At 27.8% G+C, this 19,455-nt stretch overlaps 4 protein-coding genes across 9 annotated transcripts; 2 read left to right on the top strand and 2 right to left on the bottom strand.

Moving 5' to 3' along the window:
• Positions 1–25: 25 nt before the first annotated feature.
• On the bottom strand, positions 26–3,031 carry LOC114119374 (F-actin-capping protein subunit beta). Its single transcript, XM_027980901.2, has 4 exons — positions 2,842–3,031; positions 2,498–2,709; positions 2,248–2,420; positions 26–1,389 (listed from the first exon to the last, which is right to left on the bottom strand). The coding sequence occupies exons 1-4, from the start codon at positions 2,842–2,844 to the stop codon at positions 920–922; spliced, it is 858 nt and encodes a 285-aa protein (XP_027836702.1). The 5' UTR covers positions 2,845–3,031; the 3' UTR covers positions 26–919.
• Positions 3,032–5,069: 2,038 nt separating this feature from the next.
• Positions 5,070–8,495, bottom strand: LOC114119375 (gastrula zinc finger protein XlCGF49.1-like). 5 transcript variants are annotated; one of them, XM_027980902.2, is made up of 5 exons: positions 8,331–8,495; positions 8,107–8,243; positions 7,028–7,085; positions 6,147–6,210; positions 5,070–5,911 (listed from the first exon to the last, which is right to left on the bottom strand). In XM_027980902.2, the coding sequence occupies exons 2-5, from the start codon at positions 8,186–8,188 to the stop codon at positions 5,303–5,305; spliced, it is 813 nt and encodes a 270-aa protein (XP_027836703.2). In that variant the 5' UTR covers positions 8,189–8,243; positions 8,331–8,495; the 3' UTR covers positions 5,070–5,302. The 5 variants fall into 5 exon arrangements, with proteins under 5 accessions (XP_027836703.2, XP_027836704.2, XP_027836705.2 ...); XM_027980903.2 differs by having other exon boundaries at positions 8,316–8,483; XM_027980904.2 differs by lacking the exon at positions 8,331–8,495 and having other exon boundaries at positions 7,024–7,085.
• A 117-nt stretch (positions 8,496–8,612) lies between these two features.
• Positions 8,613–13,457, top strand: LOC114119372 (uncharacterized). Of its 2 annotated transcripts, XM_027980898.2 has the most exons (5): positions 8,613–9,919; positions 11,145–11,697; positions 11,951–12,075; positions 12,141–12,273; positions 12,994–13,457. In XM_027980898.2, exons 1-2 carry the CDS (start codon positions 9,386–9,388, stop codon positions 11,673–11,675), a joined length of 1,065 nt encoding a protein of 354 aa, XP_027836699.2. In that variant the 5' UTR covers positions 8,613–9,385; the 3' UTR covers positions 11,676–11,697; positions 11,951–12,075; positions 12,141–12,273; positions 12,994–13,457. The 2 variants fall into 2 exon arrangements, with proteins under 2 accessions (XP_027836699.2, XP_027836698.2); XM_027980897.2 differs by having other exon boundaries at positions 11,951–12,273.
• A 165-nt stretch (positions 13,458–13,622) lies between these two features.
• LOC114119354 (zinc finger protein 665-like) lies at positions 13,623–19,434 on the top strand. The gene is made up of 9 exons (XM_027980874.2): positions 13,623–13,704; positions 13,845–14,376; positions 16,293–16,335; positions 16,420–16,474; positions 16,539–16,659; positions 16,722–16,773; positions 17,523–17,568; positions 17,974–18,082; positions 18,748–19,434. Exons 2-9 carry the CDS (start codon positions 14,289–14,291, stop codon positions 19,257–19,259), a joined length of 1,026 nt encoding a protein of 341 aa, XP_027836675.2. The 5' UTR covers positions 13,623–13,704; positions 13,845–14,288; the 3' UTR covers positions 19,260–19,434.
• The last annotated feature ends 21 nt before the right edge of the window (positions 19,435–19,455 follow it).

Raw genomic sequence — 19,455 nt, 5'->3', positions numbered from 1 at the left:
AGGTATTTAATAAAAAATAAATAAATTAACATTTGTTAAACATTTTTAATCATACCAATAAATACAATGTTATTTAATTTGAATAGTAGTATAATATTAATGATGATGAGTAACTTAAAATATATAATATATTAATAGGCGGTAGGGCTACTATTTACCTAAATAAAAATGTAATGAAAAAAATAAAAATTAATAAATAATATACACATAAAATTTAAAAAAATATTACCTATATTATGTTGAATTCATAATAAATTAACTTTAATAAATATATATTAAACCATACAAATGTTATTTTATTTTTATTAATCCTATTAATTAAGTTCTATAATTTATTAAGTGTGACTTAAATAATATATTTTGAATAATGTATGTAGTGCGAAAACCTACAACACAAATCCAATCAACAGAATTATAATATTTGTATAAGATTATGTTAACTTTAAAAGTCGATAATAATATTATGTAAACAATATTTCAGAAACAGTATAATTCGTAAAACTTTATAATTATTATTCATAACTTGAACATAGCACATTTAGTAGTAACATAGAATTGTGTTCAACTCAATAATACAAAAATTATAAGTTTCTAGCATAATAATAAGCCATTTAAATTTAATGAGGCAGAGTATTTTTTTAAAAAAATAGTAACCAAACATTCTATTATTTAAAGTAAATAAATAGTAAATAAATAAATAATAAGAAATTAATTGAGGGAACCATAATTTAAATTATCGAATAACGATTTGATAACATCATAATTCATAACACATTAAAAAGGTGAATCAAAAATAACAAAATGTTGAATGGTTAGGCCGCATTTGATTTAATTTAGGCCCAATACTTTTCTAATGAAATAAAAGTAAGTCCAGTATGTTCATAAAAATATTGGAAGATCTATTTTAATACAATTATTATTAATTACTAGTTGGATTAGTGGGATCTTTTGCATCAGACTTAGTATGTCGCTTCTGTAAGGCAGCAGTTAAATCTTGTCTCAAAGCTTCTTTATTTTCATCGTCGGCATTCAATGGCACTACACTTCGTAAGCCATTCATTATGTCACATGTTTTTCCAAAATAAACTTCATTTAAAGTATTACGCATTTTATTCTCCATGTCTTCAACCATACGTCCAATATTAGCTATTTGTGGTGAAGAATCTGACACTGGGCTGTCCATTTCTGTTTGCCTGGTTAAACTGCCTGCCAGGCTCATACTACCTGATACAGCTTTATTAGTCTGTAACCATAGCATAACAGTAGATGTGAGTTTGTAATGCGCGTTACGTCCAGTATTTTTTTCTTGCACTTCCACTACGTGAATAGAATCCCAAGTACCCCGTACTTTCTTAGATCCATCTCCTACTTTTTTAATCAATATAACACCTAAGAAAAAATAATTATTAATAAATATTTATGTTTTGTATATTTTGTACATAAATTAAATTATAGTAAGTTGAATAATCATATCATAAATTTATTTTATAGATTTATAACAAATTATATAAAGATTGTTAAGAGAATAATAACCTAATCTATTTTTAACACTCAATTTTTTCTGCAAAAAATGAAGAAATTAGTGAAAAAAATCAATTAAATACAAGTTTAATTTATTAATTTAAGACATGGTAAACAATACAAAAAGCTATAAATTCAATCCTTATATCAGAGTACTATGGGATTTTCAAAACATAATTAATAAAAAATAAAATAATATAAAATTAGTAGATTTCAAAAAAACTATTAACTAATATTTAGATGTAAATAATAATTTCCCAAATAAATTATCCAAACCAATAAAACTCAAATCAAATATCATGTTATGAACATTCTACAATTAAATAAAGAAATAAGAATTAAGATAATAATAATTCCAGATGATTTTATAATTATTAATAATTGAATTGTATGTTTATATTATGTATTGTAATTTGTAGTACTTTATTAATAGTACCTAATATGATTAAATAAGTAGTATCTAATCTTTACTCTATAGCAGGGGTGGCCAAAATGAACGTGTTCACAAGCCACATGGACAAATACAATTATTCCAAGAGCCAAGATTATTATAAATAAATTTTATATAATTTGATAAATTGTTATAAATGCTTACCAATAAAAATTAAATTCATAACAATAATAAGTAAATTTTGATTTTATAAACAAAATGTAAGCCACATGCAGCTTGCAAGTCGCAAGTTGGCCACTACCACTAGTATTGTAAAATTAATAATACATTATTACCAGCAAAACCCTGGTCTAAATCCCACAGGTAAACAGAAGACACACCACCTTCAAAATACATTTCTCTATATTGATCAAAAGCCATATTAGCATCTATTTCGAGCTTGCGAAGTTTTTCAGTTGGAACAGCACCATCATCCAGTGGTGGAAAATATGTATTACTCCAGGGTGACCTAATAAGCATAAAAAACAATTTAATTATCTGACATTAAAAATATAAATATATTGTTTAGTTTATCAATCAATTCACCTGTATGAATCCCCGTCTCTGTTATAATCACAAAGTAAAAAATCTTTGCCAACTTGCTTGTCTCGAATGATTTTTAGTGGCTGGTCGACAGAAGACAATAGATCTTCACACAAACTCGGAACTAGGTCGATGAGATCACTCAAGTGCTTTTCGATTTTTTGAGGCGGTAGACGCCGCATAAGATCTAGAGCACAGTCCATTTGGATGTCAGACTAAAACAGGAAAATAATCAAAATTTTCAACAACAAATAAAAGTTTTAATAGTGTGAAAATTATTAAGCACATATATTATGTTGGATATGTACCAAAATGTGTTTGTCAAGTAAATAAACGTCAATACTTACCATTATTAAGCAGTAATACAAACACTTCAGTGATGGATAATTTAATAGGACAAACGACAAATACCGATCGCTGAATGGCAAAGAAGTTTATAATTTATTACTAATAAGTGATGATAAACATTTATAATTTTTAATACTTAATAGATACTAATGAAGTATACATTTTTAATAACACAAAATTCTTCGCTTATCATTTGTGTCCGTCTATTACTCATAGAATAATTATCACAGTCGTATGGTATCTTCAACCACGGTCTTGGTAACCGCAGTCTGTGGTAACCATATACAAGACCGTCGTTATGTGGTTGTGGTAAACTGGTAATTTTCATATTATCCACTCTAGGGTAGTAAGCGCGAATTAAGATAAATATAGCCATTAAAGCATAATAAATTTAATTTAATTTATCATGTATTAAAGTATATCTTAATCTGTGGTAGTAAACAGTAAGCACAAACTAAAGTGGACGGAGGTGCACTGTTCAAGTTTACAACCACGGAATACATAAAGTAATACAAGTGCTACTTGCTCTGATACTTCATATACTAAATATAAACATCATAGGCGTGCACAGGGGGTATGCACTATGCAGCTGCATACCCTGAACGAACACAGAGCTTCACACATACCAAAGACAATTTTTCAATATCCCCCCATTGCCCCTCCCCTGTATCCGCATAGTAGCAGCCTCCTGCATACCCTGGAAAAGAGGCCTGCGCACGCCTATGTGTAACCATATAGGTAGCGAACCGTAGATCGTAAGGACCAAATAAGTTAAAAACCAAAATATGAATAATCTTGTGAAATAGTGTACCAAATAGTTATTATATAGAGCATGGGCAGGCGAAGGCACTGCACGTGTCACTGACCAACAGAGGCCTGTCAGTACCGCGGGATCTCTGAACGTTATATAAGGAGGTTCCGAATAGGCACATTTCAGACGTGATTTGCCAGAGTTAGTACGAGCACCTTCACACCACCTAGTTCAATATAGTGTAAGTCTCACGGACTTAGGATAATTTCATCAGTTTAATTAATTGAATTATTTGGACTTAGTATATTTACACAATTAAAACACTTAGAAAATAATCCATCAGTATTTATTATTTCAAATACCATCTCAAATCTACATCACTACGGTTGCTCACACGTCGACACAGTTGACAGGAAAGGGTTAATTAACTATTAACATATTTATAAAAATATAAACATACCTAATTGGTTACATCTATTTTAAGAAAATGTTTCAAATAAGTCATCTTGTAAAAAATAAAAATAAAAATTCACATATTAGTAGGTATATTACATCATAATTATAGGTGTTTACTGTAATTTTTTTTATTTATAAAAGAATTTGTTAGTTTTTTTTTTGTTTAAGAAATATAAGAATCAAATTTAAACTTTTCTGAACATCAAAATTAGCATGCTAATTAAAACTACTGAATAATCACTAAGTTTAATTTCATCTGTCTTATAAAGTTATAACTATACTTAAACTTGTTAACTAAAATTAGATCTCAGTACCTCACAAATTTAGTTATAAATTAATACAGTTTTTAAAATACTGAATTTAAAGTTCAGTGTATCTCAGAATACTTAGTCCTATCCGTAAAAAGTTTAAATACAGAAAAGATACAGACTTAAAGTATAATATGTTCACTTTCACTTCAATCAATAACAGCCTACAGTAAGCAGAATGAATATTGGACTTTCTTAGCTCAGTTAGCAGGCTCTCGAGACGTTTTTATAACTCGTTGGGTAACCAATAACCATACTATCTTCAAATATATGGTTCTTGGTAATATATTTATTATTTATTAGGCCCTACAATGTGACCATAGGTAAAATGGTAAATGAGATGTATTGTCTAAAACGTGCCAAAAATAACACGTGAAACCCATTATCTTATAAATGCTTAATTAATTTTTTTTTTTATAATTTATTTTTATCTACCAATTATTTGTATCATTTTGTTAGATATTTTTATTTATTAAAGCTTGTTCATATTGGATCTGTGAAAGGTATTAAACAGTGCCTATAGCTATTGTTATATTTTGTGATAGTGTCAACTATCTATGGTTTATAATAATTCACACCAGAATATTTTATTTCTCACTAAAAGCAATGGATTAATTTATAATTAGTACTTATTTATATAGATGTATAGTTAATAGTAAATACATTAATAATTATAGGAGTAAATAAAATATTTTAAAGCAAAACTCTTAACTAACATGGGGAACAAAATATATTTATTTATATTTAGTATAGAATTTTAATAAAACAGTGCAAAATGATTACAACAAATTACATTTTTAGTTAAAATTAAATAATACATAATAATATATTGTATACAATTCCACTTTAAATTATGCAGTCCAAAATATTAGACAACTATAAAATAACATTTTATGATTTTTTCAAATAAAAATTGAGTACAATAAAAGCCGTATTAACAATCATCTAATTTTCGTGGTTTCTTTTGATATGTCTCTTAAGATCGCTGTTGGTCAAGAATTTAGATTCACAATTTTCACATGAGTAAGGTCTTTCACCAGTATGGATTCGATAATGTACATCTAACCCATATTTTTTTGCAAATGATTTAAAACACACATCACACTTGTATGGTTTTTCATTAGTGTGAGTCCTGCGGTGAGTAACCAATGCACATGAATGCTTAAACGTTTTGTTACAAAACTCACACATGAAATGAGTTTTATCAGTATGCGTTTTTTCATGCGCACGTAAATTTGATTTTCTAGAAAATGTGAGGTCACAACATTTGCATTCAAAAAATCTACTACCAGTGTGTATTTTAAAGTGATCATCTAAAGACGATCTTTGGGTAAATGAGGTGCCACAAATTACACATTTAAATGGTTTTTCATTTGTGTGTTTTCTATTGTGCCTAAACAATAAAGATTTAAACTCAAATGTTTTAGAGCAAAAAGAACATTTAAAACTTAAGCGATCATTTTTTTTTAGTTGATTGAATTCAGTATTGTTCTCGACTAGTTGTGTTTGTTCTGTCACTTCTTCCAATACCATTTTTTTTACTTTAAGCACTTTCTAAAAAGTATATTATATTTTAGTAAATAATTTAAAATCAATAAATTAATTTTAGAAAATAAATATAATTAATGTATTTTTTATACATAAAAAAGCCTACTAAGTAATTATATAAGCAAGAATTAAAATGATGGTTTCTTAATGAAAATTTATATTCTCAATAGTTAAATTCAAAATTTTTAACATTTTTAAATGAATAAATGTATTATGGTTTCAATTGAAATAATATACAAACCTCATTAGATTTTTTCATTTTTTTTCCTTTTGTTTCTTTAGATATTTCCATTAATCTATTTAATCTATAAACAGAAACACGTGAAATTCAAATTAAAGAGTAATATAATGCTTGTCATTAAAAAAAAATAAATTTAACAATATGGTTGTGTGTCTACTATCAGTCTGACCATAGTTGGGCGCCTACTATAATCCCGGCTATGGGTACATGTAACATTCTGAATTAATTTATGATTCCAACTTCCAAACTTATTCAAAGTTTAGACAAGCGGAGTAGTGGACAAACATTTTGCGGGGTAACCTCGTACCACTCCACTCCGCGCAACTAAACTTTAAATTATACGTATAACTCATAAACTACTCACCCTAAATTTGATTTATATGTATCGAATTACTCAGAAAATTATTCTGCTTTGGAATATGAAATTAAAAATCTATGTTGTCATTCAAAAAAGTAAAAAACTTAAAAAATTATAAGGATAAAAAATATTTAAAAATATAATTTTTTTAAAAAAAAACGTTGTTTTTTAACAATTAAAAACTATGTAAAAAAATATTTTCAAAAAAATGAATACTTTTGGAAATAATGAGTGTTGTTTGATAAAAAAATCACCCTGTATAATATTATAATATAACAAATTGTGTATTTAAATGTGTTTTGTAAATAATTTTATGAATGATGGGGGGGAGATGGCAAATTGGGAAGTGCTTATAGGCAGAAAAACCTTAAATACACCACTGTTTATATATAAATATCTTTTGAAGATTTACTGATTATAAAACAAATACAAAAGTAAAACTTAAATTTTACATTCAGAGTACTGAAAAAACTACCAAATACATAGAATTAAAATTATTAAATCTATTTCAATACCTACTTACTTTGATAAATTAACAGCATCATTTGAAGTTTTGGAAGAAGTTATATTAATATCAATATCTAAAATTAAAAAAAAAAACAATTAAAAATTAAGTTTAGTTAAATATTTTATAAAAAATATATAGTCAAACTGTTTTTGATAGAAGAACAGTGGTGCAACTAGAGGGTGCAAAAGGGTATTTTAGCACCCCTTAGTTAAAATTTAGCACATCTTATTTTTTATACCCAACTATAATTGTTTTAGTGAAATACCTTGAAACTCAGAAAAATTATGTTGATTTAAAATGTGTAATATATTATTATCTATTTAATATGATTATGAAATTAAAAAGTTACTCGATTTCACTGAGGGATAACAGTTTTAGCATCCCATGTTTTAGAGGTCTAGTTGCGCTCGGTTGCGCCCATGTTAAGAAGAAGTTTCATATCTATTGTATTGTATTTGAAAAAAATATTGAAATATAGCTTTAGTCTATTATAATATAATATAATATATTGTGGTCTAAACTAATTTGATATTTTGATTTTATACCGATATTAATATAAATAATGTTATAATTGGTGAAGCTACAAAACACTTAAATAGTTTTAAATTGTACCTATACAATATTTAACTTAGGGAAATTATTACAGGATTGTAATACATTATAGTAATTAGGTCTGTTACAGTTATTATACACAAATCAAAAACCTAGCATTAAAAAAATCCAAATTAAAGACCACCAAGCAAAATAGACAGTCCATCAAAGCAATGATATCTGTATTGTGGTACAGTCTACTTTTTTTGGTCTATAACTTCTTTTAGTGAGGTTTCCTACTTTTACAAACAACAATACATTTTTATTTGTATTGCACTATTGCTTAATATAATAGATTATTAAGTTTTGACTCAATGTAAATAAAGTCTCAGGGCCCACAACTAACATATTTTACTGTTTGGTTTACATTGACAATGAATATATATATAAATACATAGATTATTGGATGAGGAATATTTCTAACCAATATGTCAACATGAAATATCGATTAATGCCAATAGTTTAAAACAATATATAATAATTATAATATTAAAGTAATCTACCTTTGACTGTTTTCTTTTTCTTATGTATCCTAGTTCCATTTGTTAAAATTGTAGTAGCAATATCTTCTTTGATAGCAGCCATATCTTTTATTATTAGTGAATTAAACTGATACCAAATAATATGTGACTTGGTAAATCTATAATTGAAATAATGAAATTATAAGTCTACAATTGCTTATTTACTTACTTATAATGTATCAAAAAATTACTTTCATAGTTCATACTTTGTTGTCAGTAAAGTTTGTCGTACACTGTATACTGTACAGACCACTAATATCTATATTAATATAATATAAATATCAGTGGTACAGACCATTGAGCGTTCAACGTTAAATACTAATCTATCATACATTCGTAGTTCGTACTATTAATTTTTTTAAAACCGTGATTCAAAAATCTAATGTTAGTGGCTTATCAGCTAATACCCTTTAATCATGGTAAAACCATGTGCGGTCGTGATAAGAAATCATACCTTGGTCCATGTTACAGTTATGGACCACGGGGTGGTGGAAGTAGAATGAAGAGTGCACTGAGTGCAGACTGCAGACCTAGCACTGGGTGTAATTCAACTTTTTTTTTTTATCGTAGAATATGGTTCTGTACTTCTAAAAATGCAGCTTACTAAGGCCGGTGTCACACTTGCGGAATAATCGCGACGTGTAGCGATTTTATTTTTTCCGTGCGGAAATTCCGCTGTAATGTGTCCAGTAGTATTTAAATATATGAATTTCGATATTGCGAAAATTCCGCAAATGTGACACCGGTCTAAAGGATTGTACAGTAAAAACGCCTATGAACCTTTTGTTGTTTATATCCCATTGGGATATTGTAAGTAAATTAAAATATATCTAATATTTTTCGTTAAACAACAAACCTTTTCTTAAGAATAGTGAAAATTCATATTCTTCCAAACTCCGTTTGAAAAGAGCTAAGCATATCCTTAAACTGTTTTATTTCCCGATACCGGAATCAAAATAAAAATTGCCTTCCAGCATAAAACGACATAGGTACCCGTCATTGCCCATTATCTGGAATTACCTCTATTTACCCGCTCCAAAAATGTGATGTTCTATCGTTTCATTAAATACCTACTTAATGCAATTTTATCACAGTTAAATTAGTGTTTATGTACACTTGGATTATAAACACGTAACATTAATAACCTGACAACGTCTTTTTGTTTACATTTTTTACTAAAAGTTTGCGTTAGATAAATATCTAATATACAGTTCATTTACATCTCGATTGCATTGCACGCGTCATTACGTCCGAACCGAAAATGGACAAAAGCCCAACGGACCAACGGTCCAACGGTCAGTGGACGTCGTTATCCAAAAAGATATCTCTCATGTTCGTGCAGTCCATCCTCACAGCAGTGTTCGTGTTCGTCCTGTTGATTGCCGCGTATCTGCTGTATTTGCGGTACAAGTCCATAGCGGTGCAGCCTACTGCGGGCCGCTCCTTCTACGACGACGAAAACGGCTCGGCCTTCCGTGAATCGGAGCCGGCGGTGCAGATCGTCAACGTCACTGCAAGAGAGTTTTGTTCGGTCGTGTCCAGGGACTTATACTCGTTGAAGCAGATGGGTTACGTGGACGACGACAACCGAGTGTCCAAGCTCCTGTCTCTGGACCTCGGCGGTGCCCAAGACGTGCACTACGTGTTTGTTAACACCACGCACGTACCGTGGACGGTCGCCTGTTCGCTGGAGTCGGCCCTGGGTGCTATTGGCCACGTCGGCCGCGTAAATGTGTTCGTCGTCAATGGAATGGAATTCGACCGAATCGATAACAAATGCGGCCTGACGCAACCGGTAAGTGGTTTTGAAGTATATAAAATCTGTCCGCAATATCATAAATAAATTTAACCACTATAAGAACAGAATTTAAATTATCTAAAAACAACCAAAAATGTCTATTTAACTCTATAAGATCCTTAAAAAACAAAGAAACATTTTTTTTATATAAACCCGAAAATGAGCAAGGAAAAAAATATAGTTCAACCTTTGGAAATTTTTAATATTTTATCTTAAACTAACAATAAAATACACAAACTTGGAAACGTACAATAAATAAACAATATTATACTGGAAATAAAAAATTTCACGGTATATGTCTATCTGTGCATAATTAGTTTGTATTTGTTTGAGACGTTTGAGTAATTGAGTTCCAGTAGAAGGTATTCACCATTCCATCAGCCGGTTAGATGAACCATGCATCCGATAATCACTGAAGATTTTGGTATAGAAATATTGTCACAATTATATATAGGTATTTGATACAAATAGAAAATAGATTCCTATACTATTAAAGCAAATATTATGAAAATAATATTTTTTGTTATATTTTTGTTATAATTTACACTAAAAGCTCGTAGCTCATAAAATATATTAATATACCTATGCACTAAAATTACCTAAAAATATAACATAAAAGTTTCGTCTTTAATAAGGATCTGTTAATTGTTACACATTAAATTAATTGTGTATAGTTGCGTTTAAAATGCACTGCCCATCTTAAAAATTAAAGCACTTTGTATTGAAATCCAGACCCTAATTAGTCAGTCACTACGAGTAAATAACACATATTATAGGAGTATCTGCAGAATATAACCTTGATATTTTTACGTTTTGATGATTGTGGTTGATTTTTTGGTAATCTGGTGTGAGGAGGAATCAGGGTGTCTTAATAAATAAGAGGCTGTTATTAAAATATTATATTAGTAGGTAAGGTATACAAAAAATGCGAAATATTGAGAGCCAACAAAACATCAGTATCGTGTTAACTAGTATTCACTACTTCTAAATGATTTTAACATAAAATTTAGTCTATAATATTATTTATAAAAATTTCAAATATTTTGACGATAGATCGTAAATTCTAGAGAGAGGAATGAGGATAGTCTAATCATATAAGACGCGGTATCTGTTTTATATATAGGTAATGAGTATCCAACATTTTGTTGACATCGTACTCATCCTAGGTAAATAGTTAACCACGCCACTGTTCCTAATAAAACAATGATAATTACTGTCCCAGGTATCACTGTTGTCGAGCCTTGTCGATCTGACAGCCAAGTACGGCAACCACCGGTTGAACGTGTTGCACGTAAACCTAGACGATTTGCTGGAGTATTCGCCGTTTCAGTGCATGGGCCTTAACAAGCGTCCCGCACTTGCCAAGTTTGCGGTTCAACTAGTGCTTCTCTGGCAATTCGGAGGTACCGTGCTGGACGGCGACATGGTGGCAATCCGAGGGTCTGTGTACCGTGCCACCGACACGGCGGTCGAGTACGGTGACCGAACCGTCAGTTCACCCGCCACCTGTCACCCGTTCGTGTACGATGCTATGGTGTGCACCAAGAGCTACGCGTCACTTTACAGGCCATTCATGGCCGACACCAGTGTTAAGATCTTTGATAAGGCGGTTGAATGGTCAGGACGCGGTTTCAATGACGTTCGGCGTGTCAATGACAATGTGTTATGTCGAGACGGCTTGGCCAATGGACAATGCTATTACATAGAAAAGGCCGACGTCGACTTCGTTCACCGTTACTGCCCCACAGTCTAAAAAATACTTCAAAATGCATTAGGTAAATATTCTGTCATATTAATCATAAAACAAAAGTAAATATTTAAATATTTAAAAATAATAAATATATCAATATATTAAAAAAAATATATTTTAATATTTAAATATTAGTTTACGGTAAAATAAATAATACATAGATCTAAAATTCCAATATAGTCCATGTATATATAATATATACATATTAATATATCATCATGTCTTTCGATGACCTATTAATTAATACATTTTTTAAACTAATTAATTTAATTTTCCAGGCTAAGATTTGTGCTTAGAAATATGTTACCTACCAACCAAAATAATGGAAGATACGTAATAAACGATGAACGGCAAGTAAAGAATAATCGTAGCAGTGCACATGAAAAGGAAACTAATAACGGCAGTAAATAAAAAACGGATTAAATTCCATAAAATCCTCTAAGATGACATAGTCTATATGAACTATAGGCATTATGCTACAAGATCTACGTTATACAATCAATTGTTGCCGTACTTCTTCAATGTCAAATCGGCCATGCTCTACGAAAATGACACCTGTAGGATGCTCAGTAGACAAAAGCATTCATCGTCAAAAGCACAGGTCTATATTTTTGTCTGATTAAAAATAAATCATATTTTCTTATTTAGATACTAAGATACTTATTTAAAAGATGGTTTTTTGATGAAGTCTGAGTTTGTTGCTTGCGTATTTTTGTACGCCGGTCTTGCAATTTTTTCATGTCATTTGTGAATCGTGTGTTAAGCAACATAAATAATTGATTTATTAATTTCTAAAACCAAATTTTAATTTATTCGTCATGAAATTTGCTTGAAAACGACTATCATACATTTATTTAACAAAGGTTATTTAAATTGTATAATTCTCACGCTAAAGATTAGTTTTTACAATTCAAATTCAAAGGTTTGGTAATAATAATGTTTTGTAAAACAGAAGAAAAAATTGATAATTATTGTTTAACCATATTCAATCTTAAGATGTATTAGTTCCTTCCAATTACATCAAATTACAGTACGATATTATCATATCAGTCTATAGCTAGTAACTAACTTCATATAAAACCATTCAATTTTTTGCTTCATCATAAAAATAATTATCTAGAAATTACCGAAAATAATTATTATATTGTTGTAATTATTGTAAATGTGGAATAACAGTATGATTTCATTTATTTTCATTGTTATTGTTCAGTAGTTTTATTGTTAGACAGATCTTGTGCAATTTAATCATATTGATAATGATAAATACTGTAATAATTCATATTACTTAATTTATAATTATTATTATATTATATGGTTTCAGGTAGTAATGGCTCTCTAAAGTGTATCAAAGCAATGAAAAATGAAACAAGTGCTGAAAAGTATCGAACTATAAGTTTAATTTCTGAAATATAAACTCAAAAACCATCAAGAATCTCAAATTTCGTGAAAAATACGTAGACTCTGTGTGAAAGTAGAAGTTTGAGTTTTATTAGTTAGCTTCAAATTTAGGTGAGAAGTTATGATGGCCCATAAATCATAATTTTTGTCTACACAAAATATTCATGGAGTCCTTAAACTCTACATATAATACTGTATAGTTTATTTACATAATTATATAAAGTATAGTTGTATGATAGATAAAATAGAAAGCAGAAAGAAGTATGAATAATAGATTTATCCGTCTTTCCCTTTAAGGCTTTAAATATATTATATTTTCATATTTATGTATATGATTTGACTGAATATTTCTTGATTTGCTAAATAAATTATTATAATTACCTATTATATATGTTTTAATGTTTATATCTGCATTTGCGTCATACTCACACTCGTAGAAATTTACATACCTAATTAAATTATACATTTATACCATTATTGGTTATACACTTATACGTTTATACAATATATTTAAACAAATTTTAAATTTACAAGCTTGACGAGTTAAAAATAAATAAAATATATTTAATTCAGTACCTGACACGGCTTTAGATCCTAAGCCATGGTACCTGATATTGGGTATTTTTGTGAATTGGTAATTATTGATTCTTAATATATTTTTTGATAATTAGCTAATAATATTAATTACTAAATGGTAAATTCCATCTGAGAAATGAAAATTACTAAAATAATTATAGAACAATCTGTTTATTTCACCAAAAATTCTATAAATAGGTCTGCTGGTCTATACGGTTGTACACTTGGGTAAGGGAGAGGTGTAGAGATGCGCATTAATATTACGTTTTCGTCAAGAATCCAAGAGTCCAAACATCTCTTTCGCGAGACCGAACTACCGAAGCCAGTACAATCATAGTCGTACTCAAGTCATAGATCATGAAGTCATATACGTTGTTTTCTGTTTAGTTGTTATTACACCTTCTGACCTTCAGCAGTTCAGTCGTTCAGTGTGCAGGTACTCCGTGTTTAGTACTATACTACTATAATATTTATAGTATTCTTTGAGTTTTGACGGAAATACCCAACGAGACTACGATTTTGAAATTAATTATTTGGTACTTACCGGCTATCTTAGTCTTTAGTAGTCACTTGATGAATTAAGTATTTAAGTATAGGTATTATAATAATTTTTATCCATTATAATTTGTCAAACGAAGAAAAATGGCTGCAACTAAGGAAGATTATATGACAATTAAAAGGATTATAAAACATGAAATTTTCAAACGCAAAAAAAGAAATCAACACAAAGGTATATTATTTGTTTATAATTAATTATAAGTTGTTTTAATATCAATTATTGTTTCTTTTAATGATTAATACTAAAATTAATATAGTAGACACTACAATACTACATGGGTCATGGGCATTTTATAGTAGTAAACAATCGGTGTGCACTAGGAGGGACATTCCTGATTTTTAATATACTTGTCCCGCGTTTCACTTCAATTCTTAACGGGACTCGTATGAAACGACTTTTATGTGTTTTTAATTTTTTTCCAGTGTTCCGTTCTTTAGAAGTGACATGAACTTTCCGATTTTTTTAAAACCACTTAGGAATGAAGTATTTGTAACATCTAACATTCAACCAATTTATATATTTATTAGTGTCCCGAATCACACTTTAATAGAGCTGGACGTCCATATCCCGATTGTTTTACAATATTATACTTCAAAAAGTTATGTCCCACGGGTTCAAATAAAAAAATACCGGCCCTATATGCACTAGATATAGGTAGTCACAGGTAGTTTTTTAGTTTAATGATTGAAAAAAAGAATGTGAAGATTATACATTCACATACTTATTCTCATAATAGAATGACACCTACACTTATTTAGCCATGCCTATTGTATTATTGTTATATATTGTTACCCTAACTTAGTGCCGAAGGTATCTACTACCTAGTATGGAATGAGATGGTTAATAATAATAATATCTAAGAAAATATTGTTTAACTTAGAAATTATACATATTTATTATGGTACATAACGGACTACATAATTGTATGGTTTAGTATTAGAGACATTGGGAGCTAAGTCCCCCCATCTAACAACTTTCATATAGATAATTACAATTTTATTGCAATTTTCACATTATTGTTAAGTAGGTAATTAGTAATTTTTTTTTTTTTTTAAATACAATGAATACATAATTATGAAATTTAAATCTAAAAACAATAGACATCAAATTTACAAATAGGTACTTTATTTGTATGTGGGATTGGAATAATTATTTAAAATTTAATTGATATGTATTATTCCTTATAAGCTGTCTTGCTTATTTATTGTTTCCTGATAAACACCTACCTATTCATACTACTGTTGTTGCAGTAAGGCAAGTGGATAAACTCATTACTATGCTTTTTTGTCAGAAAATCATTTTATAACAACTGGATGAGAATCAAAGTTAGAAAGATTCCATATATTTATTATAAACTGATTTTTTTTTTATAGTTTCTGGTTTCTGGTAATAACAACCTTCCAGCTTTTGCTAGTTTTCATAATACATTTTTTTATCAAAATTTTTTTTTTTGATCTATTTATTTATCTCTAATAAAAATGTCTTGTTTATTAGTATACTTTTCTCTAATCTGTATGCATAGAGCATAGGTACTTCCAATTTTGAACTATATGCCTACTTTGTGTCGGGGTTCATTTAATAATAGGGACTGGCACAGTGGTTTATTTTGGAATTGGTTCTGGGGTAGGATTGGGATACAAGTTTATACTATCATTCTAGTGGAGCTATGCCCACAACACCCCCTTTAACCATTAAATTTCATAGATCACAATATTATATCAATTTATTATTATAAATTAAATATATTAAATTATAAATGGTATAATAATGGTTTTCAAAGACAATAAAGTAAACAATTAAATTAAATCAAATATATTTTCATAAATTATAATATATTAAGTCAATTTTATTTTTTGTTTTTTTCTTCCTCATGTCCTGCCTCATAATTACGTTACTGGACTGGCATATTAATATTAAAATCATTTTGATTTCTTAATTTAGGCTAATGTTGTTATTAAAGATTTTATTACTGTAATTTCATGTTCTTAGTTAAACTACTCAATTTACTTATTGTATATACCTAATAATATTATTATAGATTGTAATAGAAAAAAGGTTATACCTATTATTACAATTATTTGTTTCAGAAATTTCAAAAGACAATAAGTCAAGTGAAGAGTATACATCAATGTAAGTATAAAAGTTAGACTTAAATGTCCTAGGTATATATTCAATATTAGACACAATAATGTTTAATTTTTTTTTTATGTATAGGTTGAAAAAACTTAAAAAGAATAATAAAAGAAAAAAGGAAAAAACCCCTAACGAAGTAATTTTTTTTAGTTCTATTGAAATAATAAATAAATTCATGAGCATTTTTTTGTTTACTATAGACTCAAAATATAAATAATTTGGAAAATGATAAAACCTCAATTTGTACAGAGCAGAGTAGTATCAGTGGTACAAACAAATTGATATCAGATCTTATTGAACCAAAAATAACACCTCACCAAGGTCAATATTAATTTAAAAATTATAATATGCTAAATAATTATTAATAGAAAATTTATTTATAGATTTGGATAATTCTATGAATACAGAATATATTAATGAGATGCAAGTATTAAAGTAGGTACCTAACAAGAAAAAATTTGTGTTACATGTATGGAACTATCAAATGATTGTAAATAAACCCTAAGCAAATCAAAATATGTAAAGAATGTTAAATTGAGCTATTTATATTGAATAGTTTGTTATGTGGACGCATATAAATTTATTTGTAATATTATAATTTCCAATTTTCATAAAATTGACTGTAATCATTATTACTTTTTTGTTCTATACAATCACTTAGTGTTAATAGAGATATTTTTAACTTATATATTTATGCAAAATATAAGCTAAGTATACTCAAACATGGAAGTTATTGAATGACTTCATAAAATGTTGAAAATATGTACTATTGTACTAACTATAACAATAATTAATCTAAATTCTATAGTTATAAATATTAAACTATCAACAATACTTAGATACTTAGATATTCAATTACAGTTTACCTGAAGATATGAAAAATGTAAAACAATGTATACCTACCAAATATATAAAATGAAAATGAAAATTATATTATTTTATTTTTATTATTCACTGTTCATTTATTTCGGGCCACATGTTTAACACACTTTATGTATACTGTACTGTATAAGAAATTTTTTTTTAGACTCATTAATTTGTTTTATACTTATATAAATAGGTAGTTTAATTTACAATCTGTATATTATTTTATTTTAATAGCTTCTACACTTTTAAATTGCAATAAATTTATATTCTTTTACTTTATTTTTTAAAATATAACATCAATAATTTTATTGTTGTAGATTGAAATATCCATTAAAAGAAACCGAGGAAAAGGAAAAATCTAAGGTATTTTATTATTAAGTGTTAAGAGTTGTGTATGTACTATGTACTATACTTTTCATAGATTTTGAGTTATAAGAAACTTGTTTTTGTTTAATAATGCCAACTTTATTATAAACGTTTTTAAAATTAAATCCTAAATTACTTTTTTTTAACATTTATTACTCTTAATGAATTTATTTAACTATCAAAATCTCTTTCTATTTATTTAAATTTAGAACTATTTTGCTCTATTTTAGTACTCCCATTCTACTAAAGCCTTCTTCTAAAACTACATCTTTCCATCTTTCGACTTAGACTGCCTTCAAAGTTATAGTTATATATTATTATAGACGTGTTTGTATAATTTTACTACTTCCTAATTATTATTTAAGTTTATTCTTACTTTACAATATTAAAAAATTATTTTAGATTGCAACTAAAGAAGAAACTGAGTTATCAGGTCAAGCAACTAAACATACAGAAAATGTATGTTTGGAAAACAATATATCTGAAAATTATTCAAAAGAGATGTATAATGGTAAATTAAAATTAAATTTTTTTTTTTTTTATTAGTCTTTAAATTATATTTTGTTTTGAATTAACATATCAAACATCCCATTGTAAATTGTCTTTTGTTGCTAATTTTAAACTTAAAGTATTTAAACATTCATTTTGTATTTTATTTTATTTTTCATAATTTATTAAAAAGAAAATACCTACCATTTAAGAATCATAAAATATTTATTCGTTAATTACATTTCTTCAGTTATTAAATATTTTTAAATATAATTTTTTCTTAAATAGTTTGAATGTAGGAACACCATTTTGTTAACAATTTTTATTTTTATAATTTTTTTGTATTTAAATTTATAATGTTTACTGTAATTATAAAACTCATATTGTGATGCTATAATAAGATGTATACTATCATTTTTTTTTTTAAAATTAATTTTGAGATTTAAGTAGAAAAGTAGAAAGTAGAAATAATATTAAAAAACAAAAAATAGTACCTATTTTCACTTCTCTTGCATAAAAAATAAAAATAATAATAATAATAATAATAAGGCCATTATTCATAAAGGTTAACATTAAGCTATTGAAGTCAATAAGTAAAATAAGATAGTTAATTTTATATGTATAACAAATTAATTTACCTATGCTGTATTTTAAATAATTCATGTATATTTATTAAAATTTTAATAGATACCACTGTGGTCAAGACTACTGATAATTCAAGAGTTTCAAATGTGGGGAAAGTTCATGAACAACTGAAAAAACTGAAGTACATGTGCGAAGTCTGTGGTAGTACATTTACACGTCAATCAAATTTGATAGTTCATCAAAAAATACATACATTACAAAAAGAATATGTATGCAATATTTGTGGTAAAGCATTCATTCAAAAAACAAATTTAAAAAATCACCAACGTGGTATACACACGGGTGAAAGACCACACAGATGTGATATTTGTGGCAAATCATTTTCCATTAAGTCTACATTGAATAAACACCGTCTAATACATACTGGGGAAAAACCGCACGTGTGTGATGTATGTGGTCAATCATTTACACAAAGAATAAATATGTTAGTGCATACTCGTCGACATACTGGTGAAAGAGAAAGACCATTTAAGTGTGGTCATTGTGAAAAGTCATTCTTATCAAGCAGTCATCGTACAAAACATATACGTAGTTTTCATGACAAACATTTATAAATTAATTTGAATTGCTTGTGTTGTTACAAACCTAAAGTGTGAAGTTTGTTTGTCAATTTATTGTCAATGATGTTTTCTGTGTTCTGAAAATGTTGGCGAATAAAATATTCTACTCCAAATTTTTCTTTTTTTGATTCAAATAAATGTTTATGTTAAAATGTTTATTTACTTTATTTTTTTATTAGAGGTAGTTCAA

Source organism: Aphis gossypii, chromosome 3 (assembly GCF_020184175.1).
Source record: "Aphis gossypii isolate Hap1 chromosome 3, ASM2018417v2, whole genome shotgun sequence".
In the NCBI taxonomy this organism is placed as follows: Eukaryota; Metazoa; Arthropoda; class Insecta; order Hemiptera; family Aphididae; genus Aphis; species Aphis gossypii.
The sequence above is the reverse complement of the archived record's forward strand: the minus strand, read 5'-3'. Positions and strand labels throughout refer to the sequence as shown.